We start from the raw sequence: 26687 nt of genomic DNA, 5'->3' as shown, positions 1-26687 counted from the left end.
GACTGAAATTTTTGCCCATTCCTCCTTGCAAAACAGCTCGAGCTCAGTGAGGTTGGATGGAGAGCATTTGTGAACAGCAGTTTTCAGTTCTTTCCACAGATTCTCGATTGGATTCGGGTCTGGACTTTGTCTTGGCCATTCTAACACCTGGATATGTTTATTTGTGAACCATTCCATTGTAGATTTTGCTTTATGTTTTGGATCATTGTCTTGTTGGAAGACAAATCTCCGTCCCAGTCTCAGGTCTTTTGCAGACTCCATCAGGTTTTCTTCCAGAATGGTCCTGTATTTGGCTCCATCCATCTTCCCATCAATTTTAACCATCTTCCCTGTCCCTGCTGAAGAAAAGCAGGCCCAAACCATGATGCTGCCACCACCATGTTTGACAGTGGGGATGGTGTGTTCAGGGTGATGAGCTGTGTTGCTTTTACGCCAAACATAACGTTTTGCATTGTTGCCAAAAAGTTCGATTTTGGTTTCATCTGACCAGAGCACCTTCTTCCACATGTTTGGTGTGTCTCCCAGGTGGCTTGTGGCAAACTGTAAACGACACTTTTTATGGATATCTTTAAGAAATGGCTTTCTTCTTGCCACTCTTCCATAAAGGCCAGATTTGTGCAGTATACGACTGATTGTTGTCCTATGGACAGTCTCCCACCTCAGCTGTAGATCTCTGCAGTTTATCCAGAGTGATCATGGGCCTCTTGGCTGTATCTCTGATCAGTCTTCTCCTTGTATGAGCTGAAAGTTTAGAGGGACGGCCAGGTCTTGGTAGATTTGCAGTGGTCTGATACTCCTTCCATTTCAATATTATCGCTTGCACAGTGCTCCTTGGGATGTTTAAAGCTTGGGAAATCTTTTTGTATCCAAATCCGGATCCAAAACTTCTCCACAACAGTATCTCGGACCTGCCTGGTGTGTTCCTTGTTCTTCATGATGCTCTCTGCGCTTTAAATGGACCTTTGAGACTATCACAGTGCAGGTGCATTTATACGGAGACTTGATTACACACAGGTGGATTCTATTTATCATCATTAGTCATTTAGGTCAACATTGGATCATTCAGAGATCCTCACTGAACTTCTGGAGAGAGTTTGCTGCACTGAAAGTAAAGGGGCTGAATAATTTTGCACGCCCAATTTTTCAGTTTTTTATTTGTTAAAAAAGTTTGAAATATCCAATAAATTTCGTTCCACTTCATGATTGTGTCCCACTTGTTGTTGATTCTTCACAAAAAATTACAGTTTCATATCTTTATGTTTGAAGCCTGAAATGTGGCAAAAGGTCGCAAAGTTCAAGGGGGCCGAATACTTTCGCAAGGCACTGTACACGTAAATGAATTGGAGGAAATACTAAACTGTCTGTTTGTATGTATGCGAAGATGACAAAGGATTTTTTTTTTAAAAAGACATTCACGGGGTGCCTGTAAGGGCTGAGAATTAGTAGACAGACAGGACAGACATGACTCTCATGAGAACCGTGAGGAGCTTCCTCGGCGGTCTGTGAGCAAGATACCCATGAGAGCAAGAGGTTCCGGTATGGTTGGAACTGAAAAACATATAACACATGGAGAGTCCCTTTACTGCTCGGAGGACCACATTCTAGTGATCTGGGGAGACGCAGCTACCCATGGGACGGAAAGGTCGCAGACCTGGAATAAGAAAGACTTAGACCGGGCCAGCACCAGGTGGCGCCCTCATGGTCGAGGTCAAGCCAGCATCTGGTGCCTGGTCATGTGCCCCGAAGACAGATAGCTGGCTAGAGGAGAAAGATTAGGACAGAGGGCCTATGTAGAGGCAAAAGCGCATAAGCTGCGAAAGTACAGTGTGTGGCTGGGGGTCCCCTCTGGCTTGTATACAGTTCCAACAGAGGTGATGATTTTTGTTAAGGAGAGAGAGAGAGTGTTTGAATTTCTAGAGGCCATGTACTGGAAAACCACTGGGACCTGAATAGCACACCAAATCCTGTGTGTGAGCCATCCATGGACAAGCTGAGGTCTGGAGCTGCTATGAAATCATCATAGAAAAGTGACAGTCCGTTCCAGTGTTGAAGCAGCGTTATCCACATTTTAATGTCTTTCCTGGCTTCAGGGAGGATGAGAATGGAAGCATTGAGGTTTTGAGTGGTAGGGTCCTGCCTTGTGGGATGATGCGTATAGCATAATTGAAATGTCTCAGGAGAGAGAGGAGATCTCTCTTTTTTATTGTTTTTGCTTTTTGAAATGATTTGATGAGCTGGTGGAGGTGCTGTAGTTTGGCAGGAGGAAGGGGGGCTTCAAATTTAATTGTATCCAGGGTAATTCCAAGGAACTGAAGGCAGTTGGTGGGGCCAATAGTTTTCTCTTCGGAGAGGGGGACACCCAGGCTAGAGAAGAGTGTTCTTAGTTATGTAATGGCTTGCGCTGCAGGTTGAGAGGCTGGAGATATCAGGAGAAAGCCATCCAGTAGGTGCAGGAGAAAGGGAACATGGCAAGTGTTTAACAGAATGCTTCTGACAGTGATTCAGATATCTTGGGGTTGCTGCGGCATCCGAAAGTTAATTGAGTTGAAAAGTAGAATGAGTCTTGCCAGAAAATCCTGAATAAATGTCTCCGAGAGGGGTGAATGGGCATGACATTAAAGGTGTCTGTGATGTCTGCTTTTGCTAGCCTTGCCCCGTGCCCTGCTATGTTTGTGCATTTGATGGCATCTGATAGAGTAGTGTACTGCAGTGAAAACTGGTTGTGATGGATAAGTGTGTTGAGGCTGCTGGTGGATTGGCTGCGAGGAGCTGATGAATCGGACGTTTCTTTCCTGATACCTTCCTTGTTGCTATACCGATAGGGTTGATATGGTATTCTGGAAATGGTGGAGATGGGAAAGGCCCAGCCATGAAGCCCTTATCAATTTCTGCTTTGATGAGTGTGGAGACAGCTTGTGGATCCAATGTGGCGGATCTGAGATTTTTGCAGGTATAGGATGAAGCAGGGAGGCTGGTAATGCCGGTATAGAATCCGTTTTGTAACCCGTCTATGAGGTGCTGGGTGAATTGCTGGTCAGGGTAAGAGAGGAGAGCTTCAGTGAGTGCCTCTATGTTGATAGGTGTGCGTAATGTCAATGTGGCAAGTTATTTGTTGTGCTGCAGGGGACAGATAATCCGAGAGTGGGCTTAGCTGCAAAAGTTACATACTTGCAGGAATCTGCAGTTTGTATTGAAACAGGACGACCTATTAAAGTTATTACAAATTTGCTTTTCTCCTGCAAATTTAATAGGTCATCCGTATTTGTCTTTGTTATGGGAGGCAGCGGGAGGTGCAGATGCATGGATCGGGTTTGGTGAAGAAAGCCGGTTTCTAAAACAAAGAGGGGTATTTGGAGGCTGTGGGGTGTTAGTGTTGGCAATGCTGGCTGTTTTCGGGCAGAGATGAGTAGAATGCGCAATGGAGACGCAGACCCCACAAGCGTGAGCCCGCAAGCCTCCAAAGACCCAGTTGAACAAAGGAGCGTCACAGTCGGCGTTGGGGGGGATTTGGGTCCCAGAGTCGAACAACGCCTTGAGCATTCTTGCAACCAGCCAGTCTTTGAAAAGCACCGGTGCTTGCCTGGGGCTCTTTCACTTTGGTCGGGAAGACGCCGCGCTATGGCTTGGTGGTGATGGCAGAGGATATGATACGAGCCTGGGAGCGATGTTGATTGCTGGAGATAGCTGCCCAGGATGTATATCCTCGGATTCGATTGAAGAAAGATCAGAATCCATTGTGGTAATTCTTCAGAGATGTTATTCTGGTATAGGAGATGTTATTTCCGCCTATTTAATTATAAACAGCTCAGCCGGTCAAAAGGCGAATCAGTTGCCTAGTGCTTTGCAAGAAGAAAAACAAATGCAAGACAGTCCAGAAGTAAGAGTCATGCTTATATAGGTGAATACAGGTTGACAGATATGATAGCCAAAGAGAAGCTCCCGTTCTGCCCATCCGAGACTGACGTATCGGCGGGGCGTAAGCTCGGGAGTCAGGTTTCAAGACCGAGCTCGGGAGTGGAGGCGGAACCTTGCTACCCAGAACTATGCGCAGCTGGCCTCATCTGGACTACGCGGAGGACTGGATTGAGACAGATTTGAGGTAGGAAATGGAGATCGTAGTGAGAGAGGGGCCCTCTCCAAATTTTGCCTGAAGGCTGACATGTAACGGTGTTCTGACTAGCCCCATAAATGTTTTATTTTTTTTAAATTAAGGAATGCTATAAAAAAAATGACAGATAACATCCCTTACACAAAAGGCCTTGAAATTAACCTACTTGTTCCTGATTTCAAGTCATCATTTAATATTAATATACATAATGTATGTGATATAAAAACATACTGCCACTCTGAATTCCTTTGAGGGTTTGCAGTAGGGAAACTGGCTACAGGGCATGCATTCACTGTTAACACATGTGCTTGTAAGAGAGAATTCATCGATTTAATTAGAATGTCATTATTCTCATACATCACATTCTACCAATCTCAAAGCACTGTCGTCTGCAGAATATAGATAAATGCACAGGAGATAAAGAGATGAAACTGTCGGTTGATGCCCACTGAGAATTTCCTGGTCATTCAGCAAGAACAATACAGAAACCCATCCAGAGAGCTTAGCTGGAAAGTATTAGGTTTCCAATTAATTCAGAGACCCGTCATGTTTGAAATCCCGTGGGGAACGAGGGATGCGCAACATCATTAAATCATTTGATTTTCAGTCTCAACCACAAATGCTAAATCAGTTTCCTAATACCATTTGGCGAGATGAAATTTGGCAAAAAAGTACTTACTTGCCAAAAGCAAATCAATAATCAATCAGCTATAGTACTCTGCATTCTGTGGTGGAGGATCAAACATGTTAAGAGCTAAATAATAAAAAACAATTGTGAAGATCCTAATCACAATCAAGATAATATACAGTTACACACAATTTAAATATCAGACACTAAATAAAAGCAGAAATGTTCGCAAGCTCTTTTATATGGTCCTTTAATAAAAATAAATAGCATCCCTCCCATAGAGCTATTTTGACATCAGTAGTTTTGCTTTGTAAATCAATATCCTTTTCATTCAGTCTTCACAAGTTTGTTATTATCTGTCAGACAAAAATAAGCCATTGCTCTAGGAGGGTGTATTCTGATAATACAACAGTTACAGTGCCTTGCGAAAGTATTCGGCCCCCTTGAACTTTGCGACCTTTTGCCACATTTCAGGCTTCAAACATAAAGATATGAAACTGTAATTTTTTGTGAAGAATCAACAACAAGTGGGACACAATCATGAAGTGGAACGAAATTTATTGGATATTTCAAACTTTTTTAACAAATAAAAAACTGAAAAATTGGGCGTGCAAAATTATTCAGCCCCCTTAAGTTAATACTTTGTAGCGCCACCTTTTGCTGCGATTACAGCTGTAAGTCGCTTGGGGTATGTCTCTATCAGTTTTGCACATCGAGAGACTGAAATTTTTGCCCATTCCTCCTTGCAAAACAGCTCGAGCTCAGTGAGGTTGGATGGAGAGCATTTGTGAACAGCAGTTTTCAGTTCTTTCCACAGATTCTCGATTGGATTCAGGTCTGGACTTTGACTTGGCCATTCTAACACCTGGATATGTTTATTTGTGAACCATTCCATTGTAGATTTTGCTTTATGTTTTGGATCATTGTCTTGTTGGAAGACAAATCTCCGTCCCAGTCTCAGGTCTTTTGCAGACTCCATCAGGTTTTCTTCCAGAATGGTCCTGTATTTGGCTCCATCCATCTTCCCATCAATTTTAACCATCTTCCTTGTCCCTGCTGAAGAAAAGCAGGCCCAAACCATGATGCTGCCACCACCATGTTTGACAGTGGGGATGGTGTGTTCAGGGTGATGAGCTGTGTTGCTTTTACGCCAAACATAACGTTTTGCATTGTTGCCAAAAAGTTCGATTTTGGTTTCATCTGACCAGAGCACCTTCTTCCACATGTTTGGTGTGTCTCCCAGGTGGCTTGTGACAAACTGTAAACGACACTTTTTATGGATATCTTTAAGAAATGGCTTTCTTCTTGCCACTCTTCCATAAAGGCCAGATTTGTGCAGTATACGACTGATTGTTGTCCTATGGACAGAGTCTCCCACCTCAGCTGTAGATCTCTGCAGTTCATCCAGAGTGATCATGGGCCTCTTGGCTGCATCTCTGATCAGTCTTCTCCTTGTATGAGCTGAAAGTTTAGAGGGACGGCCAGGTCTTGGTAGATTTGCAGTGGTCTGATACTCCTTCCATTTCAATATTATCGCTTGCACAGTGCTCCTTGGGATGTTTAAAGCTTGGGAAATCTTTTTGTATCCAAATCCGGCTTTAAACTTCTCCACAACAGTATCTCGGACCTGCCTGGTGTGTTCCTTGTTCTTCATGATGCTCTCTGCGCTTTAAACGGACCTCTGAGACTATCACAGTGCAGGTGCATTTATACGGAGACTTGATTACACACAGGTGGATTCTATTTATCATCATTAGTCATTTAGGTCAACATTGGATCATTCAGAGATCCTCACTGAACTTCTGGAGAGAGTTTGCTGCACTGAAAGTAAAGGGGCTGAATAATTTTGCACGTCCAATTTTTCAGTTTTTTATTTGTTAAAAAAGTTTGAAATATCCAATAAATTTCGTTCCACTTCATGATTGTGTCCCACTTGTTGTTGATTCTTTACAAAAAATTACAGTTTCATATCTTTATGTTTGAAGCCTGAAATGTGGCAAAAGGTCGCAAAGTTCAAGGGGGCCGAATACTTTCGCAAGGCACTGTATATACAAAGAACAAGCATAACATGAATGATCTAAAATTTGTAGTTTTAGAAAAAATGTAATTACACAATGTACAATATAAAAGACTAAAAGAAAATAAATGGATAAATAAACTCAGTACCATTGTGCCCGATGGTTTAAATAGTTTATATTGTATTAGTTGCTCATACTAATAGTAACCCTCCCTCATTATAAGATCATTGCCCTCCCCTTGCCCTGCATCATACCTCTGCTTCCTCGCTATCTACAGTATTGACAGCACTTGATGGGGCTGAAAATGAAACCTAATTGCTTCTCATTTGCCATATGAGATAATACTGTATGGCAGAAAAACAAGAGTGGCAATATATCAATAAGCCCAAGCCCTTGACAAAAGTCATTATTTTATACAGGAAGTTAATAATCTTTTAAAGTTTCCATAAGCTCCTGATTTTTAGCTTTTACTACAAATGAAGAAGAGAAAAACGCTTTCCCCCAGTGTGCGATAGCTGCAATGTATCATTCCTGTGGTGAAGCTTACTTACCAACAAATTAAGCAATGGTTGTCAGAGACACAGTGTTGCGGACGTGACCACATCTTTTATATATGACAAAAGGTGTCGTACACAATATATATAATTGTTCTTTAGAATAAATAGAGCTGAAAGATTATGAAATAATACCTCATTAAAGAACATGAAGCCTGTATGATTTCCTGGTTGTGAGAATTATGGGAGAATCACATGACTCAGCAGATAAAGCATGATACACGTACAGTACGTCTTATGCTGTTGTCAGTATTATTAACTGATCAGCCCCAAGGAGGAGATTCATTACATCCCTCCCTGCTTAACCAAAGCTCAACCTCAAGCATAAACACAAGTGGGCATCCACCTAGGCTCGAGGAGGCGTTTCAACGTCTGGCTCGTAACCGCGACCATTTGCTGTCCCCGAGCATTCAGAGCGACTTTAGAATCATTCGCAAGCCAGCAAACATGCTACAGCTATAATAATATAAAGAACATGGATATTTAATTACCTGGTTCTACCACAGGGGTTAGAATTCTTCCCATCGAGTGCCACTGTAATGAGTTTGCATCTCAGCCCATTGAACCGAAGGGTGAGACAAGGGCTGGTCGCGAACCACAAACCAAAACGGTTCAAAGACGAACGTCTTACCATTCAACAAAAGAGCAAGTGCTGTAGTCAAGAGGTAAGTGTGGGTCATATGCTGATTCAGCATTATTAACTCATCAGCCACTAGGAAGAAATGAATTACAAGAGTAAAACATCATCATCATCATAATAATAATAATAATAATAATAATAATAATAATAATAATAATAATAATAATAATAATAATAATAATAATAATAATAATAATAATAATCCATGGAATAGTTTTTTGGTTTTTTTGGACACTGGTAAGCGTGTATAGATCAGACATATCAGACAGTTCATTAATGCATGAAGCTTGGTTTCTGCTATTTCCCCAATCACAGACGTCTGAAATGTGCACAATGTTGAGGAGAGTGAAAAAAAAACTTGCAGTGTGTGACAGAGAGAGAAAGGATCAATGCTGTAAATCTCCCTCCCAACCAGAAAGGGCGCTGTGTAAGAGTGATGGTATGCTGCCTCCTAGATGGACCACCTTGATGGTAGGTGGAAACCGGAAGGTGACCATATTAGGAGGAGCGCGTATCTGCAAGTACTCAGGACGACTCCATTGCAGTCAGCTGTGGGGCGGCCCTCTATTGGAGAAACCATGGTGCCGGGTTGATTGCAGGGAGGAGTTTGGTGGGTACAAAGAGGAAGCAGCTACGTCAGTACCTCCCCTTGCGCTGAGAGAATGAGCCACCAGCCGGCGCTGTTCTCGTTTTGTTTTGTGTTACGTGCTGTCTGTGTTTTGTGTCTTTACAGAGGAGGAGTAGGAGCGAGGGGCTGCAGCCACTGAGCCAGCACAATCCCCAGAGCACTTCCCCTCACAGCATGGCACCGATCACTCACCACAGTCCCTGGAGGAAAGGAGCACAGTTTTCGTGCACGGAGGATTGTGGACAAGGATTGCTTTTCTTTTGTTGTTATTATTATTATTATTATTATTATTATTATTATTATTATTATTATTATTATTATTATTATTATTATTATTATTATATTTTTGACATTTTACAAATAAATCACAGATATTTTGGGAGAATCTGGTTTGGACATTGTATTCATTGCATCACGTCACTTGCATCCTGTCACACAGTGAAACCAATTTGCAACTGTTTGAGTGCAGCTTCTGAGTGCTTCAGTCCTTAAGATTTGTAAGAGTTGTACGCTTCATTTGCTTGTACTTATAAATAACAAGACAAGAGAGTGACCTTATTGTAAGCACACTTCAATGTAGGAGCATCCTGCAAAATGTTTTGTAGATTTTTTAGCATTCAAATCTGATTTCCAGTATTCTCACATACTCAGCTGGAACTCATAACTCTAAGACAGCTTTATAGTTCAGGCAGGGGAAATAAAGTGACACGGGGGGACACTGCTGTATTTGGCCACAAGTTCCCAAGACACCAACACTAGTTAAGGGTAACCTTGGTCATGATGGAAAGCATGATGGATGTTTATCTTGGAACTGACATACAGATCTCTTCAGAGGGTGGACAGAGATTGGCTGGATGCTAGGAGGACAGCCCTGATTGGTTGCTGGCAGTAAAACTCTTTAACAGCCAATTATAATCATTATTATTTAATAAGGACAAGTGTACTTAGAAAGTATAAAGGAGGGCAGTACGTCTATAAGCTGTGTTAAAATAATTTATGTTTGGGAGCACAAGCCTTATTGCAAACTTTCAAAAACACGAGGTACCTGCAAATCATACAGTAAAATCATTCTGAAATAATGCAGTCTGACAGGACATGCATTGTTAAACTAAAACTGCTTGTTTCAATGCCTGCAGGACATAAAAGATGGTTATTTTTCACAAGGCTAAATGTGATCTTCCAAGTTTGAGGTTTCCTTTGCATTAGTCTGTAGCCAAAAACAACTTGGGTTCTACTTCTAATACAAGTTATCAGAAGCAGAGGTGGGCCTGGTCAGTGTGGACACGGGACCCTAGATACTGTAGTGTATGACTATGCATTGGTGGCTCAGCAGGGAGCACTATTCATAGTCTTCTGCAGATCTGCCATCCTGCAGGTGAAATGTTAAATCAGTATCCTGTCTACTCAGTGGCCATTTAAGATCCCATAACAGGGAATTTAATTTACCAAATTATTATTATTATTTGTTTATTTAGCAGACGCCTTTATCCAAGGCGACTTACAGAGACTAGGGTGTGTGAACTATGCATCAGCTGCAGAGTCACTTACAATTACGTCTCACCCGAAAGACGGAGCACAAGGAGGTTAAGTGACTTGCTCAGGGTCACACAATGAGTCAGTGGCTGAGGTGGGATTTGAACCGGGGACCTCCTGGTTACAAGCCCTTTTCTTTAACCACTGGACCACACAGCATCCAAATGAGGTAAACACACTGGCCCGGCTAAATCCTTCCTTCCCTGGCTAATTCTTAAATAGTTCTTAAATTCTCCTACCCCTCTAAATGGGGAGGCTATTATTTTCAAGACACTTACAATGATTCATTTTAGCAATAAAGAACGAAGTGATCTAAGTTCACAATAAAAATGGACATGGTGAATTTAGCTGTAAAGTAATAATAATAATAATAATAATAATAATAATAATAATAATAATAATAATAATAATAATAATAATAATAATAATAATAATGCTAACATTACTTTCATATTATGCAATATTTGCTTTTATTAAGATTCAAAGTAAATTAGGCAATCAATTAGAAAGACTGTTTACACGGTTGCTTTAAAATGATTTCTGTTACAATTCATAGAGTTCTAGAAAATGGGAGAGGTTTTATGTTACAATCAATCTCTGCTATAGTCCACCATTATATCTCTTACTACAGTGTTTTTTTGCAAGTTCAGATCTACTGTAAGAGATTGCACTGAGTGTAAAACCATTCTAGAGTTTCCATTGGGCATTTTACAGGGTCATAACAATGTGCAGTGAGTCAATTTGACATTAGTGAAAGACAGTACTAACAAGTGTGGGTGTGAGATAAAGAAACCCCTGCTGCCTGCCAATGGAGTGAAATGAGGCAGAAAACTTTTAAGAAACTATTAGGGCATGAAACTCCAAACCTTTTTCTATAGAAGGATCTTTTGAGAAATTGTATTGGTCCGAACAAATTCCCACAGCGTACTACCCAGGAGAATTGAAAATGTAATGCAGAGATGCCATCTCTCCTTATTAAATCTAAATCTCAGTGAACAAAAGCTGCCTAAGAAAAAAACTAGGTTTATTTGCTCAAATACATATCACTTGTTCCATTCCGCTAGATCAAGACGAAGAAGTGCAGGGTTCAGTAAATCCCATCTTTTTCATTTCATGGGGTGGAGCAAGGCTACCTGACGTAGAGTTTAAAGACATGGAGGTAGTAACATATAAAATATGTACAGAGAGGGGCTCTGCCTCTTCAAAGCCCAACATATAGAAGGGAGGTTCCGTCATTGAGGAGACCCGACAAACAGGAAGGGGATTACTGTCTCTGAGGTAACCCGACATACAATGAGGGGTCATCGTCTCTGACATACGAAGAGGCTCGCAAACTGAACCCCCCCCCCCAAAGAAACATGGATTAGTATGTATTAATACACATGAGAGAGGTTCTGCCTCTTCAAAAGCCCAACATGTAATAGAGGGGTCCCACCGCTTGGGGCCCTCACATAAATAGAGGCATCGGAACCTGAAAGAGAAGAAGACAAGGGATCATGCATGCTAAAGGAAGCGTTTGGGCGGGGGTCCCCTCTAGCTCGTGGAAGCGGCGCTTAACAAAGGGTTGGAGAAAGTGGAATCACTAACCACCCCAGAGGAGACCGATGCAAAGGTGGTTGAGATTCTAGAGGAGGAGGAGCAGGGAGGAGGAAACGAAAAAACACAAGACAGCTAGATGCATGGGAGCCTAGCTCCACCCTCGAACCACACTTAATAGGTTTTGTGTGGGTTTCTACTGCACAACACACATAACCATCACCTGTCATATTACAAAGCTGTCTTTTCAGACAAGCTCCTCGGTGCAATGTGTGTGGGAGGGAGATGTACCCTCAATTATTTAACAAGAGCTTTCGATCCCTACAGTGCAACTAAAATATTTCATGTCAAGGCCTTAGTAACAGACATTTTAAGAAATGTCTTTTTTGAAGGCCGGTGAGAAATTAGCTGCAGATAGCCCAAAGAGGATTTCTATCCCTAGTCACACATAAACAAGCATTAAGCAATGCTAGACATCTCCTTATCCTTTAACGTTTTAGAAACCATACAAAGAGAGACTTTTCTAGTGGAATGGTTAATGATGTTTCCTAAATTGAAACAACATTGAAAAATGAAATGTTAGCCCGGTTTGTCGCAATATTAGCTAGCTACAAATGTTACTGAAATCACAGACAATACCTACCGGTATAATTTAATATTGTGTAGTGAATGGGAAGCCAATATCTCAAACCGTTTGGAAACCAGAAAATCCACAATTTGGCAGTTTCCATAACATTGAATATATGTATCTCAAACAGGTTATTATGGGATATCCCCTGCAGAGATGCAAAATGAATTAATCAGTTTCTAAAGGTCTACAAGAATGCTTGAAAAATCTTTTAAATGTAACTGCAGTTTCCTTTCTAGATGTAACTGTATTGTTATATTGGTGTTTTTAAATAGCCTGTATCATTGAAACTGTATTTGCTTTTGCACTGTATTTTGTAGCAATTAGGTGACAGATAAGGAAAAGCCATCCATTTGTATTGAGCTCATTTTTCAGAGTTACTGGGTCCAAATCGATAGCTGGGCCTCATACCAGGATATACCGGGGTGCTCTTTAAGAGAACCATTGCAAATACATTCTGAAATATGATTATCAAGGAATAAGCTTGAACTGTTAACAACAATATACTTGTCAATCATATCCCAGTAACATTCACACTACAGTCTAGGTCAATTCAATGCAAAGTAATTATTTATAGTTTCTGGTCAACTGTCCTGAAGGGATTAAGTTGTTCACATTTTACATACTGTACATATTCTTTTTGTTAAAAACCATTTCGGCCCAGCAGAGAGCGAGTGGAATATGGAGAGAGTGATTAGTGCTTAATGATAACTAGCTTTCCCCTTTATCTCTTATTTTCTCCTGTTATCTGCAAGCCTGCACACTTCCTGGTGCCTGAATGATGTGCACGCAGACGAGCTGTTTATGCACAGCAATAGTGTCAATCAAAGAGCTGACACACGCTAGGAGTCAGAGGTCTTTTCAGTTTGACGGATTGCTCTCTCCCAGCAGAGTTTTTTTTGGTTCTTTCTAATGGTTATGCATGTGTTCATGCTTACCAATAAGGTTTTAGGACCCTTGTGGCAGGGTGGAAGCCCTGCAAGTGTAAATAGTGTCGTGATGATGTAAATAAAGTTTAATTATTTTGCAAGAATCCATGTGGGGAATGTGGCTGGGGCCTTTATTGAATAATTGATGGTCAATCAAGCCCCAGCCACATGCTATATAAAAGGAAGCCAGGTCCTTTGTTTAGTTGGGTGAGTTTAGGGAGGTAACAGTTGAGTGAAGGCAATGGCAATGGCCCAGCCTGAACAATAAAACGTGTTTGTTTAGATGATTTATAGTTGTTTAAACATTTTATTTGAACCTAGCTTTTGTCCTTGTGTTTTGTTGACTCCAGTGTTCATTTTGTTCCTGTTTGTTAATAAATGTGTGCATTAGCACTTAAACTGCAGCTTTCCGCCTCAGGGTCTGCTTCCTGCCATTTAACAGCCTTGGCCGTGACACTATCCTGTCACAACCCTACTGTGAAGCAAGTGCAAAGGTAAAGTCACATTCCGTAACCAAGTATTTTCATTAGTGTGCCCAATTAATTGGAGCCTGACCAGAAGGCTCCACTGTAGCAGGTTAAGGAGAAACAGTCCCTGCCGATTTTGTCTCCCTAACCTGCAGAAGCACCAAAGACAATTCAAAGCTCCCTGTTGAAAAAAACAAATGAAAATACAGACATTTGGAATTTTCTGTCTCCCACCATCAAGTGTAATCACATTTAGCAAAGTGTAGCATAGTACTTACTGATGTGTAGAGATAACCTTCTCCATTCATGGCTATGTATAACCCTGTCTTCACGGCCTGAATAGCAACAACTCTGAGTCCCACTGGTATAAGGTTGAACAAAGCTGTAAACACAACAAACACCCATACAAATATGAGCAAAGTGTTCAGAAAGTTAACTATTGCTATATATATATATATATTATTTATTTCTTAGCAGACATATATATATATATATATATATATATATATATATATATATATATATATATATATATATATACAGACGTGCTCAAATTTGTTGGTACCCCTACACAAAAAATGAAGAATGCACAATTTTCTCTGAAATAACTTGAAACTGACAAAAGTAATTGGCATCCACCATTGTTTATTCCATATTTAATAGAAATCAGACTTTGCTTTTGATTTTTTATTCAACATAATATTGTAAATAATAAAACAAATGAAAATGGCATTGACAAAAATGATGGGACCGCTAACCTAATATTTTGTTGCACAACCTTTAGAGGCAATCACTGCAATCAAACGTTTTCTGTAGCTCTCAAGGAGACTTCTGCACCTGTTAACAGGTAGTTTGGCCCACTCTTCCTGAGCAAACTGCTCCAGCTGTCTCAGGTTTGAAGGGTGCTTTCTCCAGACTGCAAGTTTCAGCTCTTTCCATAGATGTTCGATAGGATTCAGATCAGGACTCATAGAAGGCCACTTCAGAATAGTCCAATGTTTTGTTCTTATCCATTCTTGGGTGCTTTTAACTGTGTGTTTTGGGTCATTATCCTGTTGGAGGACCCATGACCTGCGACTGAGACAGAGCTTTCTGACACTGGGCAGTACGTTTCGCTCCAGAATGCCTTGATAGTCTTGAGATTTCATTGTGCCCTGCACAGATTCAAGGCACCCTGTGCCAGGCGCAGCAAAGCAGCCCCAAAACATAACCGAGCCTCCTCCGTGTTTCACTGTAGGTATGGTGTTCTTTTCTTTGAAAGCTTCATTTTTTCGTCTGTGAACATAGAGCTGATATGACTTGCCAAAAAGCTCCAGTTTTGACTCATCTGTCCAAAGGACATTCTCCCAGAAGGATTGTGGCTTGTCAATATGCATTTTAGCAAATTCCAGTCTGGCTTTTTTATGTTTTTCTTTCAAAAGTGGAGTCCTCCTGGGTCTTCTTCCATGGAGCCCACTTTCGCTCAAAAAGCGACGGATGGTGCGATCAGAAACTGACGTACCTTCACCTTGGAGTTCAGCTTGTATCTCTTTGGCAGTTATCCTTGGTTCTTTTTCTACCATTCGCACTATCCTTCTGTTCAATCTGGGGTCGATTTTCCTCTTGCGGCCGCGCCCAGGGAGGTTGGCTACAGTTCCATGGACCTTAAACTTCTTAATAATATTTGCAACTGTTGTCACAGGAACATCAAGCTGCTTGGAGATGGTCTTGTAGCCTTTACCTTTACCATGCTTGTCTATTATTTTCTTTCTGATCTCTTCAGACAACTCTCTCCTTTGCTTTCTCTGGGTCCATGTTCAGTGTGGTGCACACAATGATACCAAACAGCACAGTGACTACTTTTCTCCATTTAAATAGGCTGAATGACGTATAACAAGATCGGAGACATGTGTGATACTAATTAAAGAAACGAATTAGTTTGAAATATCACTATAATCCAATTATTTATTATCTTTTCTAAGGGGTACCAACAAATGTGTCCAGGCCATTTTAGAATATCTTTGTAGAATAAGCAATAATTCATCTCTTTTCACAGCTTCTTTGCTTTATTCTATGACATACCAAAGGCATGCAAGTATACATGATAAAGTAGCTTTTAATTTCATCACTTTTCAGGAGGAATGAAGCATTATTTCAATGAGCTGTAAGGGTACCAACAAATTTGAGCACGTCTGTGTATATATATATATACACACTTAGACTTAAAACATGATCTATAATTACTAGTAGATATTGGATATAAGATAGTTCCTATATCTATAGCTATCAAAAAATCCTCTGCTGCAGCCTGTGTTATTGTTAGGACTATACTACATGTCAAAATAACATTTTTACACATTAAAATCAAATTAAAAAGCAGGCCTGAGGCATATTCTTGCAGTGGGTAACACTATACATGACATATCCACTCCTGTGCACAGATTTTATTTTTTTTAGTTTATAATACATGTTTCTCTTAGAATCTTTCAGGCTTCTACAGTAGGCATTATGTAAATAAATAGTCCATTGTTATCAAACAACGACAGGAATTTCTGAGCAACAGTTAAAATGTATAATTTATTATTTACTAATATAGCTCTTAGTGTATGGTTCCAAGGCAGAAATGCAAAATTCCAAACAAATATTAATGTATGCATATGCCTTCATATACCAACACGGTAAAGTGGAAAATACCTGTGGACATACAGGGAGTAATTCCAAGACAGTCCAAGGGAAGACCCACCAAGACCAGCTTAATCAATTATATTTAAAACAATGTTGTAGTCCATTAAAAAAGTAATGTGCTTTTGCATAATGTGTTTACTGTGATTGTTACAGTACGAATATTGCAAATGCTACTGTTTTGAAATACAGTGAATGGGACTCACAATTTTTTTTTTTTTTTTTACATATTTTAGATAGTGAGTATTGTAAAAACTGCAAAACCCTACTGTAATGATAAAACTTATTCATGTTCATAGCAACAAGGAATGTACCCCAGTCATGTCATCTCGAAACAGCCACCCTTGATAGCTGCCTTGCCCCGTGGGGCTCTTCAGTGGAGTACAACATTGCACATCATCATTATTGGGAATCTGCATGTAATCTGTTTCAGCAACACTTACAAGAATTACTGCTGTCATCTTTGGTCCCATCAAGAGATCCATCTGGGTGCATTTGCAAGTAGTAGCCTTGCCTGCTATATAACCTGGTCACTATACCCTTGAGCTGGGGATCTGAAACACAGAAAGAAAAAACAAAAAAGTTAACCTTAAATTTGTGTGCAGTTTTTAATACATTTTTCTCATTTGAAAAAATAGCCAATTTATAAAAAAATATATACAGTATTACAAGTAGACTATAGCTTGTTGCTTAATGGAAGTATACATAGTTTACTGTCTGCTTAATGGAGGTTTTTCATACCCTGCTCTAACAGACAGGGCCAGCACTTCACACATGCTATCACTACACTGGATCCTGGCCTAGCAATTAGATGCAAGCTAAGTGTTAAAGACAACATCCTCTTATTACCTTCTGGTGAGCCAAAAGGGTTCATTTGAAACATACAGAACTAAGAGAAAGAAGGTCGCTGTGATCTAAAACCACATGATGTAAAACTCATCTCAGAACAATCTCATGCATTGTTTCTTCAGAACCAAAACATTGATCCCCAACATGTAAGAAGTCTATAAGAAAATATACTACTGTGAGCTACATTTAGAGTATGTGAAGTGATTAATATCTTTATTGCAATAGTGGTGAGCAGTTCCCAAGATAGTGGTCTATTTACAGTGATCTAAACAGCAGCATACTTGTATATAAATGCTGGCTTCCTAAAACATGTATTCTTGTATTGTACAATGTTAAGAAAAGGGTCAATAAATCACCCCAAGGGGGACACCAGCAAGATTAATATGGAGTTAAAAGGTATTTAAATCTGCCATTGTTTATATCTATTAAAACAGACCCCATTCAATCAGTTGCCAGGTAAAACTAGATTCCGATTTTCACTAGAATTTGATAAGAAACACTAGTACCACAATATGATGATAAACAATCATAAACAATGTTCATAAATCATCAGGTAAAACAATAATAAGTGTCAAGTAAGCAGGTATTTCATCTAACCTCCCTATCAGTGTTCCAATTACTATCAAGATATTGACAAAACAAATAGTGCCACTACAAAAAATCAATGTATAGAAGTACAAACGTACTTAAAGGAAAGGCATATTGAATTTAAACAAAATACTGTATAGACTGTGTTCAGTGTACTTATGTAATGTGGAGTTACATTCTACAAAGCCATTCCGGTTTTATGGTAAAAAGAAGCTCAAATGTTTTATCCACAAAAAACATTCAGCTATCTGTGGTAGGATCTTGTTTTCATTAATCCAATTTATTCTGCAAATAAAGTCCTGTACTAATACACCTACAAGAAAATATTTCCTTGAATCCTAAGTTGCAAAACACTGCCTTACTCTCACAGCCCTGGTTCCTGCCCCGTGAAATACTATTTGAGTTCTCAAACAGCACCCTAGCAGTATATATTTAGATGGTCTTTATTTTGTCCTGCAAATGCAAAAAGGATTGTCCCTGCACCCCATGCCATCAAATTGCAAATCCACAGCTTCTGTCTGCTTTTATGTATTCGTCAAAGACCCCAAATGTAGAACTGAGTGATTCTGCAAACATGCAAATCTCTTTCATAGCCTCCAGCAAATCATATATATATATATATATATATATATATATATATATATATATATATATATATATATATATATATATATATATATATATAACAATCTCAGACCCACAAGTGATTTCAATTAACGTTAATCTTTTAAACTCATTGTTTACATTTCTGGGTGTTAAACAGGACTGATGAAGTGATAAATTAAAAATAAAAAAGCACATTCAATGAAGCATATCCCTGGGAGCATGAAAAATTAGTCAAATCCAAAACGTCATAAGCAACAGATTCTCTGCAACGTAACTCATTTGGAAAATTTCACTTCAAACGGTTAAATAAATTGTGAATATTAATGTTAAACTACTACTAACCAAGCAAGACCAATTCAGTACAGCAATAACTTTCATATATCTACATTCCCAATATGCATTTCCAAGGAAGACAGCAGACATGAATATATCTAATAACTGATTAATATGAACATTAAACAATAAATAGCTGTTCCAAGGAGACAAGGAGAACCAGGTATATATTCCACTTACTCGGGCTGGTCTTATACTTTCTGTATACCTCTGTGTCTTGACCTAGAAACCAGCCCACAAGAAACACAAATATAATCACTTAGACCTTAAGTGAATGAAGGGTGACAAAAATGCAGTCAATATGAGTGAACTCAGCCAAGAAGCAGGTATGTTTTTTGTAGCACTGTCCAAAAATGCATTAGACTTTCACCCCTGGAGCTCTGGTCACATGTAGTTAATGTGGCGGTCTCATTAATAGCTATCAGTGTACAGCAGTATAATAAATAAATACTAGTCAATTTAGCACAGACTTGGATGGGCGATGAAACTTAGAGGGTGGTGTCCCTCCAAGGCAGGTTCAAGGCATAGTGGGGCAATGTGGGGAAGCTCACATCCCCACTGCTTGTGCTTACCCTAAGGATGAATACCATTCAATGCTATTCCAGCACCATTGAAAAAAACAAGCTCTGCAGATAGTCGTCGCCGATTTTATATTTGCCAAGAATAGTCAATAAACCAATCAGAAGACCAATCTTAAAATTCCTATAAGCGCAATCATAAAAAAAGACAGATTTAAAACTATAAAATAAGGGTTTTATTTATATTCATGATTACATTTTAGGCATACACTGTGAGTCTATGCAATGGATAATGTAGGGTATAGAGCATACTGCTGTTCTCTCTCTCTCTCTCTGTGTTAAACTGGATCATCAGACACTTGAATGGTCATTATGGGTGGAATACCATCAATTTATCACATTTAACTTCTAAGGCTACAATCGATGAGGATGAGTATTGAAATTGTGACCATGTACCCAGGAGAAACACCCCAACTGAGGTTCATATCTCGTTAAATGTGGTCCTAAAGGCCAACACCAACATACATCCTCCCAGAGAATACGGAATACAACAAAAGGATATATGAGAAGATAAGCCAGAAGCCGATCTGCCAGATAGCAAAAGCTTAAACTTAACGATGTAAGTTAATAATGTATATATCTCCCTGCAAGAATATAAATAAAACATTTCTGTTCCATGAAAATCAGATCACTGTGACCTGCATTGAAAGCATGCAGAAGCATGTAGCATCTCATAGCAAATGCCCATCATGCATAGTTGCATCAATACCATCAATTATCAAACCCTTCAGAGGCTAGAACTGTGACCTACTATAAAAACAAAAGGATTCCAGTCGTATACTCCTACATCCTCAAGACTCATCTGTTTTGACTGGACCTCCTACTGTACTGCATTCGCCTTAACCTAAGCACCACGTTACTGGATCCTCAGCTGATGCACTATCCTTGCACTATTACACTACTGTTATGTCATTGTAGGTATAACTTGTTGCAATCTTAACTTGTTGCATCTTATTTCATATTGTACTTTTGTAGTATAATTTGCACTTACTGTAAACGATACTGTATTTCAATATTGATTTTGCATTGTAACCCTGTTCTGCCCTGTAATACCTGTAAGTCACCTTGGATAAAGGCATCTGCCAAATAATTAAATAATAATAATAAAAAGAAAACTGTATCTCCTACTACAAAAGACGACCCAATTTTACTGTATATAGCGTTATACAATAGGATTCTTGTAAGTATGAGTTCTGATACTTGGATACCTTGTGTTAAGGAATGCCTGTATTTTATGACAATTGGACAAGTGATTGTCAAGATCTAGTTATAGTATTGTGTGACATACTGCATGATGGGGAATACATGAATCAAAGATATTGAGCTATATTTTCTAAGCATTTCCTCTATTCTTGAATTAATTCCTATTTTTTGAAAGGATGAAAAACAAAACATTCAAGAGAACTTGAAATACTTAACTTAGTTGTTTGGTTCTAGTTTTTGTTTACATTATTATTATTATTATTATTATTATTATTATTATTATTATTATTATTATTATTATTATTATTATTATTATTATTATTAAAAAGGAGTTCTTAAAAACTGAAGTAAACATTTTAAAAATAGGGTCAGATGCCTTTTTCAAAAGTGACAACCCATAAAACACATAAAACAAAATCGAATCAATATTGCTTTTTAAAAAATTATCTGTTTTTTTAAGTGCGACACACAAGACATGTTGACCACAGTCTGACAACATGTGAGACAAGGAGCTGGGTCGCTATTAGAGAACCAGGCAGCCGGAGTGCAGGCCGTTCTTTCACTTGTGTGCCCAGCAGGATTACAGAAATTAATAGACACCAGCTGGTTGGCTGAATAAGGTTCCTGTGCTTGTCAAATGTTTCATATAAGGACATGCAGTGAGAAACGGAAAAAACTGCTGGATGAATTCAGGACTAGGGACCTGGAGTAGTACAAAAAAAAAGCCTTAGCATCCATTTTCTCAATCAAATGCTTTGGGACCTGGAGGTCAGATGCAGGGTGGTCTGAATGCTGCTCTGGGATCATTGTATAATGTTGAAGCTGTCTAGTTTATGAAGGCTCTCTTCGTGATAATAACTGTGTGGAGGTTCCAAGTCAGCATTAACTGAGCAACAATAATTTGATGTGCTGAATATAGCACAGTATATGGCATATAATATGTGATTGATAATGAAAAATGACTGATAACAAATAATCTATTATGAGCAGTCTGAGCCTAAAAGATACTAAAGTATTATGAAAAAAAAAAAATACTAATTACGTAACTAGTGCAGTCTTTCATTCTCCCATCTGAGATAATGATGGGTTCCTATTTATGTAGTACAGATTATATGAGTTTTGGCTAAACATATACAAATATTTTTATTTTTTATTTTATTTTACATAACACACTCAAATCACTATTGACAGAAAAACCTGCACAAAGGAAATGTAAGAAAGGCTTTTCTGACGTAACAAAAAATATAACCTATTCAGTAGAGTATTGGCGTCTTCACTCAGAATGAAGGTAGATTTGAATAAAAACAAGACTAAGAAATCTAATTGTGTTTATTTGTAGAGAAATAGATTCCTTCTCCACATTTTGCTCCCAAATCCTGCCAATGTCTACATATTCTGTGGGTAAAACACGTACAAACAAACAAACAAAAAAGAAATCAAATGCACCTATATTTGTTGAAAGGTGGTGTATAAATATGTATTTGACGTCACATTAACAATGAAAGATAATTGCAGTATGCTCCATCTCAAATCTGTAACAGCAAAAAAAAAAAAAAAAACTCACCACTGCTGTGGTTAATTTAACCTTAAAGGGTAAGCAGACACACATCAATCAGAAAGAGGTCATCCCTAGCTTTAGCTTCTGTTGTAAGTCAAAAATCACAGCGAGACTACCTCAGCACAAAGAAAACAGAGCCTTTCATTGTGAAATTGCCTAAAATGCCAAACCTATCATTGTACTGTAAGGTTTCTTGCTCTGTGCTCTGCTAGACTACAAATGCTCCACGCCTTTTAAACATCAACCAGGTATTATTTGCTTTACATGTGAGACAGACTTCCTGTTCCAATTTAATATAAAATATATTAAAAGCTATATACATCGTATTAGCTACAACATTGTTTTCATGCTAAAACATTAATATCTAGGTTCTTAGCTTAATATCTAGTAGTTGTATCCATTTAAATCTGAAAATCAACTTCATTCTGCATTCTGACACACAATCTCACATCTCATATTACACTGTATGTGGTCAATTTCCCCTTCAGTAAACTGGAGATAAATTCACATGACTAAATAAAGACATAAATAAAACAATGGAAGCACAGAAGGAAATCAGTGAGCTACACTAAAAAACAAAGCAATGCCATACAGGGAAATGGATGCTGCAAACCCAGTCATGTAGACACTGACATGGAGTGTAAGCAGAATTAATCTGATGTTTTAATGACAGTGAATATACTAAGAAATGTTCTTCAAGTACCTTTCCATCCCCACTAAACATTAACTTGAAGGCAATATTTACCACCTCATTAACTTGCACTAAAGTCCAAAGTGGTTGGCTCCGTGATATGTGATTTTACGTATTGCACTCATTGGCTATTTAATTGTCATGGCTTATTATTATTATACATGCTAACAGTCCCTATATGGTCGGGACAATCACGATTTCCAAGCAAATGTCCTGCATCCCGATGCATAGGAATTAAGTCCTGATGTTTATCCTTGGAAATTCTTCACAGCTCTCGGTCGATCACTCTCACTGCCCGTAGTGTTTTTTTTTCTCTCTATCTTTAGCAGCTGCTGAGCCTTGTCCACTGCCCTGTCTTGCAGGGATTGTGTGTGGGATTTTGTGCACATTACCTGATCTCAGCCAATGGAGCCAATGGAATGTGAGGAAATTGAGTTAGCTACCACCTTGCTGGTGTCCTGCTGAACAGTTTGCAAATGTTGGCAAGTATGTATTATTGATGGAAGGGTACAAGTTGAATGAAAGCAAACACTATTGAAGGTTAGATTTAGATTGCATCCAAAATTCCAATGAAGACTGGCTTCTGCTCTGCACTGGCTCCATTGCCATGCAAAGTCCCTCTTCTGCATAAGGCCACCTGCTTCCAAAGCAAATCTACAGCTACGGTTCATTAAGCAAATGTTATGAATTCATTAAGCAAATGTTTTGCATCACCTAGAATTTTAGGACTGAGACATCCTTTTGTTTTTTAAACTATATGAACATAATTTAGATCTTTCATTTAACATCATGTAATCAAATAAACTACAAAATGATATCACAAAAGTCTATCGAAAGCCATAATAGTAGTACAATACTTCAAGTTAGATTTTGAAATGTCACATTTGTATCAGTTTTTCGCAAGTATATGGTCATACCTTAAACCAAAGCAAATAGTTTGAAACCCCCAAACTGTGGGAAAACTATGAGCAATTACAGCTCTGATTTAGGGCTTTAGTTTTTTGTTTTTGGGGTTCTGACTTGTGCTGACCAAAGGTAGCCTCCGTATGAACACATTGTTCAGGATAAAACCAAACCAAGTAGCAAGTCTCTGTTAAATTAAGGAAGTGACAATAGGATAGTGGTCTATCAATGTCACCTGTGTTAGCTAGACCCTCCAACCAGTGGTTTAAGAGTGATGGAATCTCCTGCACAAAACTCCACATATTGTTTCCTCTAGTTTGTCCTTCAGAAACTTAATTCTGTTCAAGGAAATAACAGAATATCAAACAGAAAGTACACAGTGAGAGGCCTGATCATGTGGTTCGAAACATGCCTTCAACCTCTACGAGTTGGAACAAGGATTAAAACTATCCAATAATCCATACTGGGAGCACTAAAAATTTTTTAAAATAAATAAAACCAGTCAGTACACTTTGATTTCATATGTTAAATGTTTCTTCCTGAATACATTCTGAAAACAATCAAGCATATTATTATTATTTACTTAACCCATTGAATATTGACACAATATTATCTTTGTGGAGAACTTAACTCAGCAAAACATTCACTCACAGTACGTTTTTACTTACATCTTATTTTATATGTAATAGATTTAAAAGGTGCAAAAAGCGCTTAATAATTGTAAGGGGATTAAAAGCAGACATCTGTGGGTGTTTGACTCAGGGTGTGATGACATTAAATGCACAAAGTCCTTCGCCCCGGGTTCAAACTGAGCAAACACAGTGCTCCCTGCATATGAGGATAGAGATCAGTAAAGATGAACTAAGCAGATTGTAACATGTAACCCGCTGCCTCAAGAATGCTTTATAAACGGTGTGATCTACACACAGTCACATTAAAACAGAGCCCATGAATCACACTTTTGGTTGATTCAGTAGGGATTGAGGATACCACTGGCGTTTCTATATTCACTTTTTTTTTTTTTTTTTTGCTGCGTTGGTCAAAATGTGTTATTTTAAGTTAACAGCAGAATTGGTTGATCACATTTTAAGTTTCCTCTCTCAAGATGTGGTCTTCTGTATTAAACTGCTAATAACCCAGCCTTTCAGTAAAACTCAACACATTAAGTGGTGTTGTTACATAGTAATTACATTGTAAATAAACAACTGCCGTACATGCGAAAATACAGCACAATTACAGAAGACAGTAGCAACTGCTAACACTTCCTTTTGTAATTAAGCAAGTTGTTGCATTGTATACACACATCCAAAACTGTAAGCATTGTGCTGTTACAGTAGGTTTAAGATTCTAATTCTGTAGATGGTTAAGACATTGAAGATTTAGTCTATGTGCAAAATGTTTTTTAGTTTCTCCAAGCCAAAAATGTATTTTCTCTCCTGATGTTCTTTTTTTTGTTTTACGTTTTAATGTACAATGATTAACGGAGAACACACACACACACAAAAAAACAAGGATCTTGCAAGAGGGGTTCCAGAATAGCAACCAAATTAGTTTCTTCAACTAAGAAGGTGTGGAGAACCTGGAAACCAAAACTAAACTTTGGGACACCCTGATAAATCTACTGAAGATAACATTGGAAATGAGTGTTTAAAAACAAGAACAGATTGAAGTTGATGAAATCAATATAGTAACAAAAGTGCTAAGCCTTCTGCTGCCGAGTACAGAGACTAACTGAGCTGTGTGGTCTGAGAGCACTTATCACAGAACTAGAATCATGAATGAATTCTGAAGTACAAGTGGTCTATATTAATTAACATGTCTCCATTCTTATGTTTTTACTCAAATGTCAACAACTGCAAATGCAAACAAGAACCTTTTATGCTATATTTAAAAGGACAAGCTTTCAAAGGTTTGAATTTGTCAAAACTTTACTCATCTCTTTTTTAGCTCAAGTTTTTCTGATATTCCATGCGTTGTTAAGTTGGGATTTATTTGTGTGGTTTTGCCCTGAACAAATCTGGCAGTTCTAAGAAGATATATAACGTGCCACCCTGTGTTGCCTGTTACAACTTCATTGGTTCAAGACCCTGCACAAACACGCATGACTTCAAGCCTCAAAGCAGTACTAACTCCCTGAATGATGATCTCATTTTGATGCATTGACCACATCAAACAAGGGATCATTTCTAAGTGAAATTCCTCAGTTGACAATGCAGTTTTTTTAAAAAATATGTTTCCCATGCAGATTCCTTTGTTTATTGTTGCTGACTACCTTTCAGTTCCCTGCTGATTTATTATGTACAAAAACTTAAAATATCCGCTGATCATGTCCTACATCGGAACAAAACTTGATTGTTAAAAAAAATCATCTTTCAGATTCATCAATACCTGTAGTTTTCAATAAAATCCAAAAATACCAACACCCTCCTTTTTTAAAATGCATAATGCTATAATTCACATTCATGTTATAACAACTTAGCAAATGTGGATATGTATGTTCTATATATAAAACATCTTCTCATCTCACATCTTCAATAATGCTAATAACTATGTCAAAACATGATGAAATGATAATACTTTTTGTTATAAATTAGTTTCTTCATTTCTTGAGTAATTGTATTGTTCAGTGCTATAAAACCTCCCTAAAAGTAATAATACAAAAATAAAATAAAATAATACGGCTGCAAACTTAAAGGAGTCATTTTTGTAGTTTTGTATTAATTATTTCAAATTCGAATGGTTTTAACAACAGTTAACGTGATAGATATTCAAAGGAATAACAGAAACTCTGAAAGAACAATGTTCATGCCAATAAAAGAGGAAAATAAAACAAACACTTGCTGTCACAAACCTCACAAATTCATATTTACGTTTAGTGGGAGAAACAAGGTATGGGGGAAAAGAGATGTTTGTCTATTTAAAGAGGCACAGAGAAAGACTAGATAAAACAACATAAGGGTCAAAGATATTCACATCAAAAGCATACACACTATGTCTTTCATTGGTTTTGTACTGGTAATGCACTCATTGCGAAACCAACTTGAAACA

At 38.4% G+C, this 26687-nt stretch overlaps 1 protein-coding gene across 4 annotated transcripts in view; it reads right to left on the bottom strand.

The window, feature by feature from the left end:
• Window positions 1–26687, bottom strand: part of LOC117405706 (fibroblast growth factor 14) — a 172315-nt gene that overhangs the window by 29568 nt on the left and 116060 nt on the right. For all 4 annotated transcript variants that reach the window (XM_034008998.3, XM_034009001.3, XM_034008999.3 and 1 more), the window contains exons 2-3: window positions 16774–16884; window positions 13948–14051 (exon numbers count right to left, since the gene is read on the bottom strand). In XM_034008998.3, the coding sequence (XP_033864889.1) occupies window positions 13948–14051; window positions 16774–16884 (215 nt within the window). The remainder of the gene's footprint in view (window positions 1–13947; window positions 14052–16773; window positions 16885–26687) is intronic.

The sequence above is a fragment of the Acipenser ruthenus genome, chromosome 9, assembly GCF_902713425.1.
Source record: "Acipenser ruthenus chromosome 9, fAciRut3.2 maternal haplotype, whole genome shotgun sequence".
NCBI classification, from domain to species: Eukaryota; Metazoa; Chordata; class Actinopteri; order Acipenseriformes; family Acipenseridae; genus Acipenser; species Acipenser ruthenus.
The sequence above is the reverse complement of the archived record's forward strand: the minus strand, read 5'-3'. Positions and strand labels throughout refer to the sequence as shown.